General features: G+C 56.1%; 5 protein-coding genes across 5 annotated transcripts in view; 2 read left to right on the plus strand and 3 right to left on the minus strand.

Moving 5' to 3' along the window:
* Positions 1 to 981, plus strand: part of PTSG_12722 (uncharacterized protein) — a gene marked incomplete at its 3' end in the record, with an annotated part of 5,682 nt that extends 4,701 nt beyond the window's left edge. The window contains exons 6-7 of the mRNA XM_004990625.1: positions 90 to 715; positions 974 to 981. Of these exons, the coding sequence (XP_004990682.1) occupies positions 90 to 715; positions 974 to 981 (634 nt within the window). The remainder of the gene's footprint in view (positions 1 to 89; positions 716 to 973) is intronic.
* Positions 982 to 1,027: 46 nt separating this feature from the next.
* Positions 1,028 to 7,836, minus strand: PTSG_08435 (threonyl-tRNA synthetase). The gene is made up of 19 exons (XM_004990626.1): positions 7,782 to 7,836; positions 7,510 to 7,605; positions 7,172 to 7,267; positions 6,959 to 7,040; positions 6,612 to 6,711; positions 6,272 to 6,395; positions 5,764 to 5,934; positions 5,437 to 5,540; positions 5,204 to 5,294; positions 4,900 to 5,007; positions 4,450 to 4,701; positions 4,205 to 4,275; positions 3,892 to 4,054; positions 3,516 to 3,643; positions 2,971 to 3,184; positions 2,545 to 2,682; positions 2,172 to 2,291; positions 1,899 to 1,980; positions 1,028 to 1,611 (listed from the first exon to the last, which is right to left on the minus strand). Exons 2-19 carry the CDS (start codon positions 7,567 to 7,569, stop codon positions 1,415 to 1,417), a joined length of 2,301 nt encoding a protein of 766 aa, XP_004990683.1. The 5' UTR covers positions 7,570 to 7,605; positions 7,782 to 7,836; the 3' UTR covers positions 1,028 to 1,414.
* Positions 7,837 to 8,143: 307 nt separating this feature from the next.
* PTSG_08436 (reductase with NAD or NADP as acceptor) lies at positions 8,144 to 10,695 on the minus strand. Its single transcript, XM_004990627.1, has 3 exons — positions 10,374 to 10,695; positions 9,588 to 9,993; positions 8,144 to 9,186 (listed from the first exon to the last, which is right to left on the minus strand). The coding sequence occupies exons 1-3, from the start codon at positions 10,550 to 10,552 to the stop codon at positions 8,572 to 8,574; spliced, it is 1,200 nt and encodes a 399-aa protein (XP_004990684.1). The 5' UTR covers positions 10,553 to 10,695; the 3' UTR covers positions 8,144 to 8,571.
* Positions 10,696 to 10,723: 28 nt separating this feature from the next.
* PTSG_08437 (uncharacterized protein) lies at positions 10,724 to 11,850 on the plus strand (the record flags this gene model as incomplete). The annotated part of the gene is made up of 2 exons (XM_004990628.1): positions 10,724 to 10,901; positions 11,087 to 11,850. The coding sequence occupies 2 exons, from the start codon at positions 10,724 to 10,726 to the stop codon at positions 11,848 to 11,850; spliced, it is 942 nt and encodes a 313-aa protein (XP_004990685.1).
* Positions 11,851 to 12,458: 608 nt separating this feature from the next.
* Positions 12,459 to 12,500, minus strand: part of PTSG_08438 (uncharacterized protein) — a 2,328-nt gene continuing 2,286 nt past the window's right edge. Inside the window, exon 5 of the mRNA XM_004990629.1 lies at positions 12,459 to 12,500. This exon is cut by the window's right edge and continues 522 nt beyond it. The gene's annotated coding sequence lies outside the window, so the exon portion shown is untranslated.

The following is a 12,500-nucleotide window of genomic DNA, read 5'->3' on the forward strand; positions in this document are numbered from 1 at the left end:
ACACACACACACACACTCACACTCACACACACACACACACACGCACACATGCAACCACACAACCGCGCCGCCTGCGTTTCGCCCAACAGGCTGGCTGTTGTTGCATTCTCGACGGAGACGCGGCAGCTGCTTGACCTTGACGATGTGTACAATGCCGATCTCATTGCAACGCTGATTGAGATTTACCCGTTCCTCAACGGCGCCACCGCCACCGCCGCCGCCCTCAATTTCGTCCACGATGATCTGGCCACCAACGTCGCTGCGGGCCGCCGGCCCTGGCTTCCGCTCACGATCGTCACAGTCACGGATGGCATCCCGACAGAGCCGTCGCCGCAAGTCACGGCAGCTGTTCAGGCGCTGCAGGCTGCGGGTGCGCGGCTCGTGGCTGTTGGCGCCGGCCCGGCTGTGCCGCTGTCGACGCTGCAGCTGCTGGGACCCGACGGTGTTGTGCAGGTGCCGCTTGTTGAAGACCTTGCATCCCTCAGCACAGCGTACGATGCCATCAGCACGGCGGTGTGCCCGGTTGTTCCGCCTGCGCAACGCAACGTGAACGTGACGGGCGTGGTGACGCGCACGGACAATGGCATGCCGCTTCAGAACGGAGTGGTGGTGGTGAACGGCCCGACAGATGTGGTCGCTGTTGTCTGCGATGATGGCACGTTCACGGTTGAGCTGCTGGAGGGCGGCGAGTACACGCTTGCTGTTGGTGTCAATGGTGTGTTTGTGATGGATGTGGTGGAGTTTGTTGCGTATGAAGGGTTGCATCTGGAGGTGGAGGTTGATCCGTCCTCTTTCCCAACTACCACAACGACAACCTCAACGACCACCACAACGTCAACCACAACCACAACCACAACAACCACAACCACAACCACAACAACCACAACAACCACCACCACCACCACAACCACAACCACAACCTCAACGTCAACCACCACCTCAACGACGACTGATGCTGTGGCATCATCCACAGCACCATAGACGCCCCTCCCTTTGTTTGATACGCGTGCGTGCGTGTGTGCGTGTGTGTGTGTGTGATGTTGTTGTCTCATCTCATTACAGTTACACGAGTGCATGTCACGACTACAGTGTTCAAGTTTGGTGCGCCATTGTGCATCATGTCACGCAACAAACAAAACACATGTATCACTGTGAAGAAGCGTCATTGCTAAAAGCAGCACGCAAGTGGCAGAGAGCAGTGTATGAAGCAGCAGGCATCAGCAGAGAGCAAACAACAACGGCACAAAGAAGAACAGTGATGGAACAACAATCAACGTCAGAAACGCGCGCAACGAAAGAGAGACACAAGCGAAGGGAAGAGCAAGAGAGAAGAGAGATTGGAACCTGTGTTTGAAATGACAAAACCAGGCGCACATCCGTGCTGTGTGTGAGCGTATGTGGATGTGTCATCAGCTTACAGCTCCACCACGTTTGCCTTGGTCTCCTTCTCGCCCTCGTCCTTCTTGGCCTCCTCCTTGGCAGCCTCTCCCTCCTGCTGCTGCTGCTGCTCCTCCTCCTGCTTCTGCTTCTGGGAGGGGAGGGTGTCGACAGGGGCGCGGGTGTCACGCAGCTGCTTCCAATCGCACAGCAGCTCGTCAAGCGACAGCTCCCCTGCACGCATGTCATTGTACATGTACGGTTTGAAAATGTGTGTGTGTGTGTGTGTGTGTGTGTGTGTGTGTGTGTGTGTGTGTGTGTCCAGCGGTGACAGCATTCGCACACGACACTCGACATATCAAAGACAGAGGACCTAGCACACCATCTCTCAACTCCCCCCCAACACACACACACACACACACACACACACACACACACACACACACACACACACACACACACACACACACACACACACACACACACACACACACACACGTGTGTGGGCTTTGCGCGCTCACCGATCCTGGAGCCGTCGCGGGTGCGGACGTTGACGGTGCGCTTCTTGCACTCGGCCTCGCCAACAACAAGGATGAAGTTGTACTGAACCGCAGGTGCACATGAACACGACCAGGCAACAGCAGTGATGACATGAGGGTTGTGGATGACGACCACGATGATGATGGAGTCAGGCTTCGCATAAAATAAAATAAAAACTAACGGCCACGTCAGTGCAAGGAATGCATGCAAGCAACGCAGTGCAAGGAATGCATGCAAGCAACGGATATTCCCACCTGCTCGACGCAGGCCCTGCGGACTTTCTTCTGGAGCGTGAGAGAGTCGTCGGCATCGACATCGACGGCAAATCCGTGCGTGTGGAAGAACATGCGCACCTCTTCAGCGTACTTGTTGAACTGGTGGCGGTGAGTGTGGAGGACAAGGAGTGGAGGGGATGAGTGGTGGGGGAATGTGGGACGTGAGATGAGATGCGGAGGTATGCGCAGCTGAGCATTAAGCAGCCAACACAATATCACGCGCGCGGGCGAAGACAAAGCCAGTTGACGCTTTACCTCACAATAAACACACGCACGCACACACACACACACACACGCACACACACATGCATGCACACGCACACACACATGCATGCATGCAGGCTGGACTGACCTCTGGGTGGATGGGGACGACCTGTGCCTGGCGTGGGGAGAGCCAGAAGGGCCACTTGCCGGCGTAGTGTTCGCACAGGATGGCGAACATGCGCTCCACAGAGCCGAGGATGGCGCGGTGGATAATCACAGGGCGGTACTGCCATCGGGGATGGAGATGACGGTGGTGTGAGTGGTGCACTTGGTGACGTGGGACGCATTGACACGAGAGAAGCGGGCAGGCCAGGAAGACGAACTGCCAACGAGGCAGGCGCGCGCGCACACACACACACAGAGACATACACACGCACATACACACATACACACACGCATATGCACATATACACATACACATCACATGCGCGTGTACACATCACATGCGCGTGTACACACATGTACACACACATGTACACACACACACACACGTGTATGCACAGCCGCTACTCACCACGACGCCCTCCTCCTTGCGTGCGGGCACATATTCGAGGTTGAAGCGGATGGGCAGCTGGAAGTCGAGCTGGATGGTGGCGCACTGGAACGAGCGCTTGAGCGCGTCGTGCACAGTGATGTCAATCTTGGGGCCGTAGAACGCGCCGTCGCCCGGGTTGAGCTTCCACTCGTGCCCAAACTCGTCAAGCGCCTTGGCCAGCGACGCCTCCGCCCTGGTGCAGAAAACAGCAGCGCGCAGCGGGCAGGAAAGGGGGAAGAGGAGGGGCAAGAAGTAAGGAAAGACAGGAGAGAGCAAGAGTTGGGGGGGGGGGGTTGAGAGCAAAGCACGACTGGTTATTGTTGCAGTGATCATCGTGGTAGCGGTTGGATATCTGAACCACAGGAGGCACTTCCCGTATGTGTGTGCGTGAAGCGTGTGGCTCCATCACTAACCACAGCTCTGAACATATCTGCGCACGTTACACCAACGCCTTCAACATCTGCTTCAAACAGCACAACACGTGATTGGCATCAGCAAGATGTCAGGTGGATGTGCGAACGTACCGTTCCCAGACCTCGACGTCGCCGAGGAACTTCTCCGGGCGCGTGGAGAGGTTGAGCTCGTACGTGAAGCCAAAGGTCCCATACACCGCGTTCAGGAACGCAAGGCACCCCTTGATCTCATCCTCAATCTGCATGCCAGCATGCGGGTGTGGGGGGATTGGGGAACGGGGTGGTTGGGGTTTTGGGATGAGGTGTACATGCGACAGTGAGCACGGCAGGGCGAAGGCCATTGAAGATGCCACCGAAAGAATGGCATGGTGAAGCAGGAACCACCATAAACGTCGACAAGAAAGCGGGATGCCACAACAGCACAACACGACGCAAGACAACACAACCCAACACGACACACCGCAACACAACACCAACGGAGACGGACCTGCTCTGGGCGGCAGAAGATATGCGCGTCGTCCTGCTGGAACCTGCGGACGCGGGTGAGGCCCGTGAGCGCGCCGCTGAGCTCGTTGCGGTGCAGAACACCAAAGTCCGCCATGCGCAGCGGAAGCTCCTTGTACGACCGGTTGCGGTGCGAAAACATCACGCTGTCGTGTGTGATGGGCGTGCGTGTGAATGAGTGTGTGAATGAGTGTGCGTTAACATGAGTACATGCTTGGGAATGAGACATGTTGCACAACAGTCGTGAGGCACAGTATCGTCAAAGACACACGAGGGTGCGCGTGGGGGAACCGTACCAGTGGGATGGGCAGTTCATTGGCTTCATGGCAAACGTCTCGTTCTCCACCTCAAAGGAGAAGATGTTCTCCTGCCAAATGTCATGTCGCGTCCGCGGTGAGAAATGAGCACATCGCAACCTTCAGCGAGACGGCGGTTGTGATGTCACACTCACACACACACACACACACACACACACACACACACACACACACACACACACACACACACACACACACAGCTTGCAGTGCGTGTGTCGACTCACGGCGTAGTGCTGCCAGTGGCCCGAGGTCTCCCAGAGGCGCTTGTTGAAGATGTTTGGCGTGACCACCTCCTCAAAGCCGCGGGTGATGTACTGCTCGCGCATAAACTCCATGAGCGTGCGGTAGATGCGGGCACCACGCGGCTCAAAGAAGCACGAGCCCGGGCTGAGGTCGTCGAAGAAGAACAGCTGCTGCTCCCGCCCAATCTTGCGATGGTCGCGCTTTGCAGCCTCCTCCATCAGCTTCTTCCACTCCTGTCATTGGTGTGTGTGTGTGTGTGTGTGTGTGTATGTGTGTGCGTGCGTGCGTGCGTGTGTGTGTGTGTGTGTGTGTGTGTGAAAGTGAGCATGGAAGGGAGTACACAAGGAGGAGGAGGAGGAGGGTCCAGGCTCAAGGAGAACGGTAGCGAGTGGACGCGAATTGCGCGTGCGCGCATATGTTCAAGTGCAGACCTTGAGCTGGTCCTTCTTTGGGAAGGAGATGGCGTAGACGCGCTGGAGGCACTCTGCACCGGCATCGCCCTCCCAATACGACGACGACGACTTCGTCACAGCAAACGCCTGTTCGCCACAATAATAGTGGTGGTGGTGGTGGTGGTGGCGGTGGCGGTGGCGGTGGCGGTGGTGAGGGAAAAGCGAGAGGAGGAGCGACAGGGGCGAGCGGAGGGAGGCCAGCACATGTACACATGTGTATGTTTGCAGGTGTGCATGCATGCATGTGGCGAGTTTTCCTTTTGTGTATGTGTTTGGAAATCACCTTGACTTGGCCCGTGTGGCGGATGTGTGGCCCGCGGCAGAGGTCGATGAGGGGGCCGCACCGGTACACGGTCGTCTTCGGCTCCGTCACCCTGGCAGTCGCAGGTGCAGGTGCAGGGGGAGAAAGCGGTTGAGGTGAGAACAGAACAAACCATATTGAAAGAGGCAATAAAGTAAGCAAACAAGCAAGCAAGCACGCGCGTGTGTTTGTAGTAAGGGTATGGTGCAACTGACTTCTCCTTGATGATGCGCTGCTTGAAAGGGTTATGCTCAAACATGCGGAGGAGGTCCTCCTTGGTCATCACGAGGCGCTGGAACGGCTGCTTCTGCTTCACAGCCTGGTGACAACGTGGAACAAAGCCAAGATTGGGGGAGGGGGTTGATGGTAAGAGCATGGCACACACACACACACACACACACACACACACACACACACACACACACACACACACACACACACACACACACACACACACACACACACAAGCAAACAATCGCAGAATCGCCGGGTGCACGTCATGGCATTGCTGTTGCTGTTGCTGTTGCTGTTGTTGCGTTTACCTTGTTGACGACCTTCTCGACGGCCTTGAGGTCGGCGTCGTTGACAGTGCGCTCGCCCATGTCCATGTCGTAGAAGAAGCCGTTGGCAATTGGCGGGCCGTAGCACAGGTGCCCGCCAAAGTACATCTCCATCGCCTCGCCGAGAATGTGCGCGCTCGAGTGCCAAAACACCTGAAGGGAGTGTGGTTGGGCAAACGAATGTGCAGTAGTGAGCAAAGCCGTGCAGTGTGTGTGTGTGTGTGTGTGAGTGAGTGTGTGTGTGAGTGAGTGAGTGTATGTGTGAGTGAGTGAGTGAGTGAGTGAGTGAGTGAGTGAGTGTGTGTGTGTATTTCGAGGACCGAGTAGCCTGAGAAAGAACAGCATCAAATCATCACACACCAACACAAACACACAAGTTTGCGCGGGTGCTGACAGCTGCGACCTGCAGCACCAGCAACACAACAATCATCATCATCATCGTCATCATCATCAACCACCGCCATCGTGGTCAGCACCCGCATGATCGCACCTCCTTTCCGTCCTCGTCCTCGAAGAAGAGGAACTTGATGGTGCAGTCTTCCTCAAGCTCCCGCGTCATGTCAAACAGCGTGTCGTTCACCTTTGCCACAACAGCAGAGTTGGCCATGCCCTCGCTGCGAATATGTGTGTGCGTGCGTGTTTGGAGGTGGAAAACAAATGATGAGCGTGGGCGGGCCTGAAGCAGGGCAGACGAAGGCAGACACAGAGGGGCGCGCGCACACAGACACACAGACACACAGACACACACACACGCACGCACGCACACAAACACACACACACACACACACACACACACACACGCACGCACACACACACAGACACATGCCTACCTGATGCTCTTTGCAACGTCGTATGGGGTCGTGCGCCACGACTCGCCATCCACAACCTTGCCATCCGGCAGCGTAATCTTGATAGGCTTGGACTCCTTGCCTGCAATGGACACACATGATTGTGTGAGCGGCGAAGGGGGCGGGGCATGAGAGAGAGAGAGAGGAGGAAAAAAAAAAGGAGGGAGGGTGCGTGTATGCGCGCGCGTGTGAGGCAACAGTGTGAACGGCAACATGACCAGTGCATGCATGCAAACAGCACACAGAGACAACCCCCTGCACACGCCCATGTGTTACTCCAGACACACGCATGCATGCACACGAAATGCACAATTGTGGCTTGAACGCACTCTCAATCTCTGCACGGTACTGCTTGTAGAGCTCGTCGAAGATGTCCTCACGGAAGGGGATGTACTCTGGAGGAGGCATCTCCTGCATTGGTGGAAAGCGAGCACGACCAAGCCAAATGAGAAGACGTCGTCGTGGCAAGTGGCGAAACCACACACAAATGGCAGGTTTCCACACACAAGGTTGCAGCGCGCACTTGCATCCCATGCGCCTACCTGGTGCTTCTCAGCGGCCTGCTGCTTCTTCTTCTTCTTGTCCTTCTTGTCCTTCTTCTTCTGCTGCTTGTCTGCCTGCTGGTTGTTATCGGCAACCTTCAAATATGGAAGGTGAAGGTGGCGGGCAAGAACACAAAGTGAGTGTCGCGAGCAGCACCCCACACATGCACCCACACACACGCGCACAAGAACACACATGCACAAGAACACACACACGCGCATATGCACACGCTCACACGCCCATGCACAAACACCGCCCGAGAGTCACGATGGTGGTGCTGTGAGTTTGTTCGGTTTGAGTGTTGGCTGGGTGGTTGGTGTGATTCAGACAAACTCACCGCAACATCCTTCACCTCTTCGGTGAGCTTCTCGACGGGATCCTGCTTGGAATCGGCCATGGCGTCTGTTTCCGTGTGTCTGGTTGTGGCTGTGCGCTGCACGGACGTCAAAACGATTACAACACACAATGGCGTGGGTAAATGTGGCGTGAGGAGGTTGAACCGTGGCTGTGTGGGGTGCTCGAGGTGCGGTGGGACGGGCAAGGGAGACAGAGAGGGGGGGGGAGCAAGGCACACAGGGGCTTCTTCCTTCCTTGCTCACTCACTCTCACTCTTTGTTGGCGTTCGTGCTCTCGTAACCGTGTGTCCTCTCAGTAGAAAATCAGTGATAATACCCACCATTCTTCCATTCTGCACGTGTTGTGCAAGGTCACTTTATGCTGTTCTGCGTGTGTATGTGTGAATATGTGTGAATATGTGTGTGTGTGTGTTTGTGTGAATGTGTGTGTGTGTGTGTGTGTGTGTGTGTGTGTGTGTGTGTGGGTGCGCGCTCTCTCTCTGTCTCTCTCTCTCTCTGTCTCTGCCTCTCTCTGTCTCTTTCTTTCTCTCTGTGTCTGACCGTCTCGTCCGTCCATCTGACCCTCTCATCGCCCTCACAGTCTCAACTGCAACGCAGAAGCACAGACTGTCGTCATGTGACATAACATGATGTGATGATGACGACGCTGCAAAGCACAGATTCAAACAAGAAGGCCGCCAGGCCATGTCTCAAGGCAACAACGACAACAACAGCAACTACCAAAGGCGAGCCACCACAACCCCCATTCCGCAAGCAAGCTATCAAACCAACCTCCAACACGGCCAACCTAGGCAAACAATCTGCACACACAAACACACACGCACACATGTACAATGTACACATGCACCACACACAGACATGTACAATGTACACATGTACCACACACACACGTACACACACACACCCACACACTCACACACATGCACACATGTACACACACACACACATGCACACACACACACACACGTGTACACGACCCACAACACAGCCCCACATTCCATCCCTTTTCTTGTCTCCATCTTCACCAATGACGGACGCTCAGCTCAGCGCCTGGCCTGGATGTTGATCTTGTCCTCGGACTGCTGCGCAAGGCCGGCCACGCGCCTGTTGGTGCGGAAGCGCGGCAGCCAGTGCTCCTTGAAGTAGTCGGCCGTGTCCCGCCACCCGTCTGTAAACGAGATGATGGGCGTGAACTTGAGGTCGCGCTCCGCAACGGAAATGTCAAACCAGCGGTGCATCGTCAGCACGCGCACGTTGAAGGGGTTCAGCTTGAGCTTGCGGCCCGTGAGCCAGCCAATAAAGTCGCAGATGTGCGCAATGGGCATCAGCAGCCACACGGGCAGCTTGAACTTGGACCAGATGGATGGGAACCCCATGGCCTTGATTGGCTCGTCCAGCACCTGCCAGAAGTGCGCATATCCGAGCGGCGACGGGTGCGTGCGCCCGTCCGTGACAATGTAGAACTTGCCGAGCGCGGGGCTGTTCTTGAACAGCGCCTTCTCGGCGCACATGAGACCGTGGCAGTAGTTGTCCACGTGCGTGAAGCACACCTTGTTCATGCCGTAACCGGTCCGTCGTGCCGAGAAGATGCGCAGCACGCCCGTCCCGGCGGCCTCCAGGATGTTGGGCATGAACAGGTTGTCGCGCGGGCCGTACACCTGCGATGGAGGGAGGGAGGGAGGGAAGGAGGGAAGGAGGGAAGGTGTGAGTGAATTTGCGTGAGATTGTGTGTGTGTGTGTGCGTGAGGGTGTGTGTGCATGCGTGTTCATGTGTGTGTGTGTAATAGTGCGCACACTCCTGTGCGTTAGAGAGTGGGCGAGAGTGTGTGTGTGCGTGCGCGACTGTATGCATGCGTGTGTGCATGTTCGTGTGCGTGCGTGCGTGCGTGCGTGTGTGTGTGTGTGTGTGTGTGTGTGTGTGTGTGTGTGTGTGTGTGTGTGTGTGTGTGTGTGTGTGTGTGTGTGTGTGTGTGTGTGTGTGTGCTGATGTGAGTTTACGTGTACGCTCGCCCGCACGCCCGCACGCCCGCACGCCCGCTCGCCCGCGTGTGGTTGATACCTGGTGTGGGGCGACGGAGACGGTCATGAGGGATGGGGAGCAGGCGGCGGTGACTGCCATCTCGCCCATGGCCTTGGTCTCGGCGTACGTCTGCATGTAGCGCGGCAGCGGGAGGGCGGGCATCTGTGCCTCTGTGAGGCCGTCGACGTCGGAGCCGTCAAACCGCGTGGATGGCGACGAGGACATGACCAGCTTGGGGATGTTGTGAACGCGGCAGGCCTCAATCACGTGCAGCGTGCCCTGGTAGTTGACGCGCTCGTAGAGCGGGTAGGGGTGGAATGGGCCCACTGCAGCCGCAATGTGGTACACGCAGTCGGCGCCCTTGCACGCCTCAATCACCTGCTCCTTGTTGGTGATGTCACCAACCACATACTCAATCTTCGGGTGAATCCAGCACAGCGACGTCCTGGCACAAGGCGGGAAAAATTTCGAGCGCAATGAGCAAGCAGGTGGTTTGCAGTCAGTGGGGCATTTGTTGGTTGAGAGGGTAGACGACAGGGTGGATGAGAGGGCGGGTGAGTGAGTGGAAAGTGGAAACAATACAGCGCACTCGTGCATGATACTGACAACCAACAGCAGAGGTACGTCAACAGCTTACGCACACACACACACACACATACACACACACACACACACATACGCACACACACGCACACGCACACACGCACACACACGCACACACACACGCACGCGCGCGCGCACACGCACACGCACACACACACACACACACGCACTCACACACGCACGCGCGCGCGCACACGCACACACACACACGGAGTGACGTACGGTGGGACAATGTCGAAGGAGATGACGCGATCGGCGCCACGCTCCACAAGCATCTCCACCAAACGCTGGCCAACAAAGCCTGTGCCGCCCGTGACCACGTACACGCCGCCGTCCAGCGTCTTTCCCACGCTTTCGGCAGCCTTCTTCTGCACAATGCTCAGCTTGTCGTTGAACTCCATCGTGTGTGAGGTAAGAGAGAAGGGTAAGAGAGAAGGAAAGATGAAGAGGGTGAGGAGAGGGGCCGATAGGGACTCAAAAGTGGTGGACGGTGTGTCAATTCGGTGGTGCGTGGTGTTGGTGTGCGCGTTGTTGTTTGTGGGTGTGGTATGGGCGATTTGCCATATCTTTCGATGGTAGTACCAAAATTTTGTCAGCCGCTGCTGCCGCACAACGACAACGACCACAGCAGACAACCAACCACGAAGACGACAACCACACGACGACACACCACAACATCATCATCACGCACGTCAAGCAGCCAGTCGGCCAGTCCACGAACCCCATCGTTCTCCAAGTCCAAGTTCATCTGTACACATTCAGCTCTAGTTCATCTGTGTACATTCAGCTCTTCTCACCCCCACACAACATACACACACAAATACACCCAAATACACACATACACCCAAATACACACACACACCCAAATACACACACACATACACACATACACACATACAACACACACAAGATGCCGCTCCCCCCTGTTGTGCAAGCACATTTGAATGGTGGTGATGAAAGACATCGCCAGCCGCTGAGGCCGTCAAACAACGGGGCCGGGCCATATGCGGCGCGGCCAGCCACCGGTTCGTCGTCGTCCTCGGCATCCTCGGCATCCTCGGCCTCCTCCGTGCCACCGGGCCCTTCTGCGTACAAAGCCCGCAAGCCCGCATCGAGGGCCGCGCGGCGGTCCGCAGCCACGACGTCTGTACAGGAGCAAGAGCATGTGCTGCGCGCGCTGAGCAAGGCGTTGGACGAGGGCCACGCCACCGTGATCACAGCGCTGACCGCCCGCCTCGTCAACGTCAAGGCTGCGCGCGTTGTCGTCGACCAAGGCCTGGATGCCGTGCTGTCCACGGTGGTGCACGTCAACGACCCTGCGCTGCTCGTGGACGTGAGCGCGTACATTGCAGAGGAGCTGCGCAAGCCCGAGAGCCGGGAGAAGACGTCGCTGGGCGCGTGCCTGGAGGTGCTTCCCTTGGTGGAGCTGCTGATCAAGAAGCCCTTTGAGGAGTACATTTCCGCTGGCCTGAGGATCGTCGACGCCATTGTGGACGCGTGGAAGGATGATCTGCGCACGGCGGCGAGGCAGGCCAACGCCATGAACCCAAAGGACGTCGGTAGCGTCAACTTGCAGAACGTGTTTCTGAAGCTCATCACCATCCAGACTGCCGTGGAGAAGCTGGCAAAGCGCCCGGACGTCAGCACACACACGCTGGCCAGCGCACTGCACACAAAATTGAGCGCACTCTCGTCGTAACTCGTGCTTGCCGTGTTGATGTGTGTGTTTGTGTGTGTGTGTGTGTGTTGTGTTGTGTTGTGTGTGTTGATGTGTGTTGTGTTGTATGTGTATTGTGTTGTGTTTTATGTGGATTGTGTGTGGATTGTGTGTGTATGTGTTGCAGTGGTGTTGTTTTTTTGTATTCGCCTGTGCGCACTCTCTCTCTCTCTCTGTCTCTCTCTCTCCTCTCGTGCGTGAAGAGTAATATCTTGATTTGTTGCTGATGTGAGTGTTACATGGCACATGGGAACCAGACAATGCTTGTTGCATGGTTTTGATTGTCTAACAGAGCGTTTCGCTGTTGTCCGTTCATCAATACGTGCCAAGTCCTTTTCTTTCACCCTTCTGCCCCTTTGCTTTGAGTTTCATTCGTGTGTGTGTGTGTGTGTGTGTGTGTGTGTGTGTGTGTGTGTGTGTGTGTGTGTGTGTGTGTTGTGTGTGTGTGTGTGTGTGTGCGTGGTTATGCGAAGAACATTGTCATCCCTATCCCTTTACTTTGCGAGTAAATCAAACAGCTTGCAGCTTTTGTCACAACACACACACACACACACACTCACACTCACTCACACATAGCACATATCAAAGAGCGGCAGAAGCAATAACAAGAATCAAAAAGGTGCACAAGTCAA

This window comes from Salpingoeca rosetta, assembly GCF_000188695.1.
Source record: "Salpingoeca rosetta unplaced genomic scaffold supercont1.23, whole genome shotgun sequence".
Classification (NCBI taxonomy): domain Eukaryota; class Choanoflagellata; order Craspedida; family Salpingoecidae; genus Salpingoeca; species Salpingoeca rosetta.

What these genes read in the sequence shown, in the direction of transcription:
- PTSG_08435 (XM_004990626.1), bottom strand. Translation starts at nt 7,569, where the DNA reads ATGGCCGATTCCAAGCAGGATCCCGTCGAGAAGCTCACCGAAGAGGTG. An exon ending in AAGAGGTGAAGGATGTTGCG is followed by an intron (nt 7,268 to 7,509) that starts GTGAGTTTGTCT and finishes CCATATTTGAAG; the next exon opens with GTTGCCGATAACAACCAGCA. An exon ending in GACGTTGCAAAGAGCATCAG is followed by an intron (nt 6,396 to 6,611) that starts GTAGGCATGTGT and finishes ACATATTCGCAG; the next exon opens with CGAGGGCATGGCCAACTCTG.
- PTSG_08436 (XM_004990627.1), bottom strand. Translation starts at nt 10,552, where the DNA reads ATGGAGTTCAACGACAAGCTGAGCATTGTGCAGAAGAAGGCTGCCGAA. An exon ending in TCCTTCGACATTGTCCCACC is followed by an intron (nt 9,994 to 10,373) that starts GTACGTCACTCC and finishes GCCTTGTGCCAG; the next exon opens with GACGTCGCTGTGCTGGATTC. An exon ending in TCTCCGTCGCCCCACACCAG is followed by an intron (nt 9,187 to 9,587) that starts GTATCAACCACA and finishes CCTCCATCGCAG; the next exon opens with GTGTACGGCCCGCGCGACAA.